General features: G+C 35.2%; 1 protein-coding gene across 1 annotated transcript; it reads right to left on the bottom strand.

The window, feature by feature from the left end:
- Positions 1-414: 414 nt before the first annotated feature.
- Positions 415-1,925, bottom strand: LOC122293906 (transmembrane protein 45B-like). The gene has a single exon (XM_043102361.1). The coding sequence runs from the start codon at positions 1,675-1,677 to the stop codon at positions 739-741; it is 939 nt and encodes a 312-aa protein (XP_042958295.1). The 5' UTR covers positions 1,678-1,925; the 3' UTR covers positions 415-738.
- Positions 1,926-8,514: the final 6,589 nt, after the last annotated feature.

Here is an 8,514-nt window from a genome sequence, read left to right as displayed (position 1 = left end):
ATTTTTAACACTGTTATAATAACGATGATATTTAAGATCTTGCTGATCTATTTAAGATTTTTGGTACACAAATCTTGAATAAATCAGGGATGAAGGTATGTATTATCTTTTTATATATTCATCCTCCGCGTAATCATGTTTCGGTTTATTTTAATGTATTCTTTAGGCCCTCTCAAATCCTTATTAGCAAGTAGTACTGTCCCCGAACTCGCTGGCACAGTTTCATGTGTTCAAACTAGTTCATGACCCGCCCGCTTGAGAAGATCATATAGTCAAACATACTTGTTTTGAATTTTGTTTCTGTATTTAATTTTTCCAATGATCATGTTTTGAAAAATAAACAAACATGAAAAAGGGTCCCTAGCTAAAACGTATGAAAGCGTGAAGAATTTACTAAACGACAGGCCAGATACAGATACCAAACCAAACATGTTTATATACAAATTGTTGATTCCAAGATATAATAAACAACTCATTAGCTTTCACTTTTATCTGTAGTCTATACATACAGACACAAAAGATTCTCACCTTAAAGCCAAAGGCCATTAATGCAAACCTCTAATTTCACACCAATTTTTTCCCTATACCCCACACATGTACTTTTCCCTTAAAGTTCTTTGCTTTTTTCCAAGCCAGAAACAATTAATTAAATATACTGCGATCCCAGAACTTTATATTTTTGTACAAATTGCTAATTAATCGCATCAACCTCTTCCTTCCCTTTTATCTTCTCATCTTCTACCTTTCCATATCACCAAGTGAAAAGGCTTTTCCCATTTGGATAAAGCTATTTGAATTGTCAAATTTGCTCTTCTTTTGGGACTCAACATCATCAGCGACTTCTTCTTCATCTTCTTCCTTTGTCAATGAAACATACTCTGGCTTTTCGCCATAAGCTTTAACCATAATCAAGTACAAGCAGGCTGCAAAAATTGTGATTAAAATCAAGAACCAGCTAAATTGAATGTTGACCAATGAATTAGCTCGATGAAGTGTTTCGTTTCCGGAGCACCTGACCACTTTGTGACCCTCTTCAAGGTGCATAAAACAGCCTTTAGTAATCAATTCTGGGGTCCAAAGCATGAAGCCCATAACCACAAGCCAAATACCTTGAAATAATATGCTGGTTGACCTTACAAAGCTGACCAAGAAACTCTTAGGCAGGCCAATTCCGATGAGAGTGGTGGCTAAAGAAACAAAAATAACAATTTGTAGAAGCATGTGGTATTGGCCTTCCGGGCCCACGTGGTCAGCTGAGTGAAGGTGAAAAAGAAGAAGCTGCTGTGCAAAGGCTATGGCTCCAAGCAATTGGGTTAGCCCAAGTTGAGCTTTGGTGCCAATTCGATCAAGAACTATAGCAAAGGCGGCGTACACGAAGAAAGTCATTGAGATAGAAGAGTGCTCGAAGTTATGGAGATGGTTGGAGGGGATGGTTCCATCAGGATCAAAAGGCTGGTGTCTCTCCGGGCCGATGAAGAGCTCCATGGCTATGGAGGCAGAGCAACCTCCCATGATCAGGAAGAGCTCCAAGTACTTGACTTTCGTGGTGGGAAACCATGGGGGAGAGGTGTAAGAATTTGGGTGCTGCGCGTGGAGCTTGATGTGGTTAAAGAGATGCCACAAGCCAATGATGAAGAAGCCAAAGCCTGGTGCAACATGTCCCACCAAAGTACCCATGTTTCTGAGACAAAATCTCTTTCTAGCTTGGTTTTCTTGTCCTTGGAGGGAAAAGGAAAGTGGTTTCTGTTATTGTTGTTGAGGCAGGAAAAAGAAAGTGGTTTCTGTTATTGTTGTTGAGGAGGAAAATAGAGTCTCTGTGTGTGTTTAGGTGGGTGTGTGCTTGTGGTGAAGAGGGATTGGCTGAGAAACAGGGGGGTTTTAAAGGGGGGAGTTGGGTTGAAATTCTAAAAGGGGAGAGACTCCAGAGGCTTCTAAGGTGGGTTTATAAATTTGAATATGCTGTCTGAATTGCGGCAGAAGATTAATTGCAATTGACCAATGACTCCTGATGAATGAGATGAGCTTAGCAGCCTGCTTTCTAGAACAGAAAAAGGGACAAGTACTGCAATATATTATTCATGTTTCCAAAATTATCCCTTTTTTGGTTGATTAAACATAGGTTAAAGCTCGTTCTGGGTCTTTCTACATCTAATTTTGTTGTCAATTTGACCCTGCAGTTCTAAGTCAATATTTTCAAATCAGAGAGATTTCAGATTGTTGTGGTTGCAACGTTCCAAAGCCGACCCACCCCATTAACTAAATATGGATGAGATGCATAATTATAATTATCACCAGATACCAGTAGGGAGCTAGTAAAGAGCCAGGGTTCTACTTCAACACAGCAGAATCTGAAGAAGCTTTCAACTGTTTTTTATGTTCTTTTCAACAAACTGGTTTCTATGTTCTTACTTAAGGAGCAGTATTGATGGCCAGAGAGCACATGAGCTACACATTTCGTCGAACAGGTGTTTCATGCACAGTTGAATGGTCGATACTTCAATTTTGTTTTAGGCATGGCCCATGGGCATTTTGGTTCTTTTCATACGAGAATCATGAGTAGTAACTCTAAATTCTTATGCAGAGAAAAGATTCTAATTAATGTTCTCCAGTTGTGACGGCATTAGGGCCCACGTGGGTTGTTCAGAACTAGTAATCAGTGGAGGCCGGGTGGAGACACCAAAGATGAACTCTCCTTTTTTTTTTTTTTTTTTTTTTTTTTTTTTTTTTTCTTTTAAGGATGCCATTCACGTGTTTTTCTTGTTGCATATATTGATGCTTGCTTGCACGACATTTCCTCCAAAATTAAATGTGGTCAACGTACAAGACATTAATCTTTTTCATCAAACTTTTCTAAAACCTCCCACGTGTAAATATTAATGGATCTGCACACAGATTTCTTTTAAATGAGATAAATATAATAAGAAATAAAAATATATCGCAATTGAAAATTGAAGAAATGTGTACGGCTAAAATCAATTAGGATATAGTGAGAGTAGCTCATTGATCATTATCAGCTTAAAAGACAAGAGCAAGGGACAATTATTGGGCTGTTTTGGATTTATAATTTAATTTTTATATATATAGATAAGGAAAATTCTATATATCATACTACCATTCTATTTACATCCCATTAAATAAGACATGACATATTTATTATTATTGAATGGTTATTTATTGTATATTTTTTTATCATTAAATGGTAATAAATGCACCACATTATATATAGTTGGTGCAAATAAGATGGTGATGTTATGTATAGCATTACTCGATAGACAATATTTTATTTTGTAAAAAGATTAAGTATTTCTAGTGAACGTAGGAATGTCCTATTCTTCACTTTGTTTTTAATATGAGAAATTCTATTTGCAGTCCCCAAGTATGGCTCTTTATTAAAAGAAAAAAAAATTATTTTAGGAGAGATATTTTAATGATTTTAAAAAATTTAAAAAATAAAATTAACTATGCCTGGATTGCAGTCCCCAAATGAGACTGTACGTAGCATTGTTCTTTTAATATTGTAACCTCAAGGGATGGTTAGGATGATGCATGGCATGACCATATAAAAGAAGTGAGTCGAAATTGCAAGTTGATTAGGAGGTAATCAATTGTAGCAAATTAATTACAAATTAATTTGAAAGAGGAAGCACAATCCCATATTGGTGAATTTATTATAAGCTAAGCGCGCATTTGAGTCAGCGGTGACGTCTGCAAAGTGCATCTAAATTTCCCTTAGATATGATACGATACGATTCTAAATTTCTAAGCGTCATTCTGTGTGCAGAAACGACATTTATAAGTTGGTTTGGCATACAGATTAATGTCTGTATGTCTCCATAGTTGCAAATAAAAAATAAAAACAACAATTAAAAAAATAAAAACAATAAATGTAAATAGAGAATAAGACATACAGATTTACGTGATTTGACATAAAATTTACATTAATAAGTCGTTTGAGGTGCATATTTACTATAATAAAAATATTTTACAGTCCTTTGTATCTTTCGTACCTCACTATACAAATAGAGTTGGAATCCCTTTCACCCAAAGAAGCTAAAGTGGAGTTGTCTTGAAGTTGAAGAAACTCTCATGTGAAATTTTTCTAAAAATTCCTTTATGTATGATCTCGGATCTCTTTTATAAAGCCATGAGAAATTTAGTTTTGTCCCCTTCACTCTCTTTTTTCTGTCACTTCATTTCTTTTCTTTTGACATCTTTTTATTTCCTCAGCTTCTCTTCCCTCATTTCCTTCCCTCTCTTCCTCTAGCATCCTGATGAACTTTGCGGTGGACTGGTGCGTTTGTGTCCGAGATATTTTAACCCTTAGAGAAAGGATCAAAATTAATATTACAAATAAATTTGAAAAATACTTTAATTCATTAAATTAAAAACGGTGAACCATTTGGTCACATTTCTACAACCGTCGTCATATGTTAATTGTCTCCCTCGGGCCTCCACGCGGATTAATCAGAGCATTTTAGAAAGTCAAACCCACCTACTTTTTTCTGCTTTTGAAAAGTCATATTTCGTCTGCTTTTTTGTTTTTTGTTTTTAATTTTAATTCTTTTAATTTTTAACATATTTTAAAATTTTTATTAAAAATATTTCATTTAAAAAATATTTTAATTGTTTTAATTTCTCATCAGATTATTTACCTAGATTTTAATGGAAAAAAAAACACATGACATGGCAAAATACATTTTATAAAAATTAAAACAAAAACTACCCTACTAATTAATATATTCAAACAACTCTTGAACTCTATTTATTTACTTTCATAAGCTCTAATTATATAAAACATATTTAAAAAATTTATTCAAGACTTTAGAAATCCAATGAATTAACGGAATACCTTAAATATATATATATATATATATATATATATATATATATATATGTATGTATGTAAAAAGGCTTTCAAATCTTATCGTAATTTTTTTGTTAAGAAAACCTCCAGCTATGTATACTCTACATCGTCAGCCTCCGTTTTTGCCAATTATTGTTGATTTGAAAATAAGAATATTATTATATCATGTGCGTTAATGTATCCTTAATTCTCTTCATATATAGTAGAAATAACTTGTTTATATGAATATTCTTATTTTTATGGCCTTATACGATCGAGGTGAAAGTTCACAAAGTTTGAAGCTTAGCTGCATGCTGGTGCCTTTTGACTCTAAACAACTTGATTTCTAAAGGTAGTTTATTAGAAGAATGGAGATCGGGACATATAAAATTAACATGCATATGTTAACTTGTATATGTCTTTGATGATGGTCTTATCGTATTTTTTGGAAAAATATGTTTTGGACATGATCTATATATTAAAACTAGATCCGTGATGCTTGTAATGTTTCTTACATGATATTTAGGTTCAAAAGCTGTTCGCTATTGATGAATAATTCTGCATGTTTCTTATTTTACAATAAAAATGACTTTTTGCATTACCTAAACTGGATGCGAAAAATACAAAATGGTTGTAAAAAAAAAATTATTGCAACCATTTTGTATTTTTCGCATTCAATTTAAGTGACGTAAAAAGTCATTTTTCTTGTAGATGCCACTCGTGTTATTGTGACTCGATCTATATAATGATGATGACTCTAATGGTTTTTCGGCTTCCAAGATGGCATTGTTTTGCATTGGGGCTTATAACATGCACAACAAAACAACCCATGCACTTTATAACAAGAAGCTTCCAAATCAAAACTGAAAAGTTATGGTATAGAGCTAATTTCAGTACAATACCAAGGATATCACTTGATCCTAGTGTTGTACAACAACAAAATCACCCAAATTGTCATTGCATTTGCTCTTTTTCTTCTCTTTCTTCTTGCTCGCATTTGTCACAGTTGAACGGTAGAATATATACCTAATTTTCATATAATTCTCATTTTTTAAAATCAAAATATATGACAGATGTATTGTTTATCTGGTTAAGAATTGAGCCACTGTTCTTACAAGATATCAGAGGTCTCTAATGGTCATAGACTTATATGCCTATTTCTCAAACAGCAAGAAAATTGGCACATTGGAGTTTAATAATTGGGCTCATTCATGATCCGAGATTGGTTTCAAATGCCGATATAGAGTTGATACTTCTGCGAATTGGAAGTCCATGCCTTGTTAGTTTCTCTAATTTGGGCTTCAAATTCCTATATGTTTATATGCGGATTCTAGGCATTTTAAACCAATATTGTATCATGCATGGATGAGCCCAATTCATGGACTTCTGTGTCAGTTTGATGAACAGACATATCATCACTACAAACTTCTAATTATAAGGAATAACATCAAATCAGCAAATGGCAATGGCTTTGTGATAAAGGACAGGATGACACAGAGGACAGTGGCCACAGGGAGGCACTAGAAGGGCCTATATGCTTTTAATGCTGCAGCATAGCCCTCTCCAGAAAAACAAAACTAGTACTTTTCCTCTAGATTTTGAACAACAAATAAAGAGAGTTGGCACTTGAGGCTCGGACATCCAAACTCCACAATTCTTGATTATCTTTGTAATAATAAGCTTATTTCATTTGATTCTAAACAAAATTCCATTGGAGGTAGCAGAAGTTGTCAAATGGGAAAAACTACAAAATTGCCATTGTTTCTTATAGCACAATCTGTCAATACTCCTTTCTCAAAAATACACTGTGACCAGCTTCTACTCCTTCAAGAGAGAAATTCAGATTTTATGCTATTTTCATTGATGAGGCTACCAACTTTTCTTGGTTAATTCCCTTAAAACATAAATCTGAACTGTGTCAAGCTTTTATTTAGTTTCACAAATTGGTTACTTGTCAGTTTGATGCCAAAATACAAGTTTTCAAAGTGATGAAGGTGGTGAGTTTAATGACAAAAACCTTATAACTTATTTTCAAAATCATGGCATCATCCACCAATCTGCCTGTTCAAAAACAACGGAGCAAAATGGAAAAATTGAGAGGAAACATTGAAGTATCACAAATCTGGGCCTAACTTTGATGTTTCATGCTAAACCCTCAAACAGATTTTGGTTGGATTGTTTCTCAATTGATGTAGTTCTTCTAAACAGGCTACCCTCTTCTATGCTTAACATGGATTCTCCTTTCTTTAGACTCCATAAAAGCATCCAGATTATACAGCTGTAAGGGTATTTGGTTCTAGATGTTTTCTCTATCTTGGAGACTATAGATCCAATAAATTGGAACCTAAGTCAGTGCAATGTGTTTTTATTGGATACAGCAGCAAGCACAAGGGCTACAAACGCTTCTATCCACCCATTGGTAGGATCTATATTTCAAGACATGTAGTCTTTGATGAGTCTGTCCTGCCATACTCACAACCTACTCGGTTATATGCCTCTTCTCCTGTTGAAGGAGAATTTTCAAGTTTTGAAGAATGTCACAATAACAGTCAATCACCACCTTATGCATTTGCACCACCTACTGCAAGTTACTCTCAAACTGATGTTGAACATCCTTCCTAAGAGGAACGGACCAGCTGGGCATGGACTAGATTTGGCATCACCTTCTTCTGAACAAAATTTATGTGTGCATGTGGAAAGCCTAATTAAATGGGCTAGCGTTGGACTCTCGGGTGCAATCTCTTGAAATACCGTTGGCCTCTCGATGTAATTGCTACACTCAAGGCCACTCAGAAGATTTAAATCATGTGCTTTGCACTGGGAGTATTGTTGCAGATGTATGGAAGACAGCAGCCATTGCGCTGGGCATTAACCATGTTCCTGGTATGTCATGGTGGGCGACGGTGATGCAGTGGTTCAATGTGTCAAAGAAGTTGAATCACAGGGGGATTCTTCTCGGCATTATCTCGTCTATTATTACTTGGTGTCTATGGATGCGTAGATGCAAGGCTCAAATGGAAAACTCCTTTGAATCAACGTTGGGTGTTTGGTTGGCAGTTAAAGTTTGGATACAGAAGATTTCATTTATTATGGTGAAACAAGGGCCTATTTCTGCTAGAGATGAGGCTATCCTTCAAGCTCTTGAAGTTCCATATATTGATCGTGCAAGGCCTGTTTTGAAACTGGTCTATTGGTGGAAACTGGTTGAAGGGTTGATTAAATTGAAAGTAGATGGGTGTTGCCGGGGCAACTCGGGTACTTGTGGTGGATAAGGGTTCATTCGCAATGACAGAGGTAATTTCAAAGGTGTCTTCTCTTCTTGTTTTGGTCATGGTACAAATAATGAGGCTAAATTAAGGGCGTTAATAGCTGGTATAAATTTGTGTAAAGAGTTGGATTTTAATTAGATAATTATTGAGAGTGACTCCAAGTTGATTGTTACTTGGTTGAGTAGTCGAAAGTGCACGGCATGGTATTTATGGAATTATTGGGATCAACGGTTGATTTTGTTAAGAGACGTGCATTTCAACATTAATCATCAATTTCGCAAAGGGAATAATGCGGTGGATTTCCTCGCTTGAAGGGGCGAGGAAGGTTATAATAGCACTTTTTTTTTTTTTTTAATTTCTTAGCCATGTAAGTTGAAAGGAATGCTCAGGTTGGATAAGGCG

Source organism: Carya illinoinensis, chromosome 14, assembly GCF_018687715.1.
Source record: "Carya illinoinensis cultivar Pawnee chromosome 14, C.illinoinensisPawnee_v1, whole genome shotgun sequence".
In the NCBI taxonomy this organism is placed as follows: domain Eukaryota; kingdom Viridiplantae; phylum Streptophyta; class Magnoliopsida; order Fagales; family Juglandaceae; genus Carya; species Carya illinoinensis.
The sequence above is the reverse complement of the archived record's forward strand: the minus strand, read 5'-3'. Positions and strand labels throughout refer to the sequence as shown.

Bases quoted from the DNA above. Each gene is read 5' to 3' on its own strand.
- LOC122293906 (XM_043102361.1), bottom strand. From the start codon at position 1,677: ATGGGTACTTTGGTGGGACATGTTGCACCAGGCTTTGGCTTCTTCATC.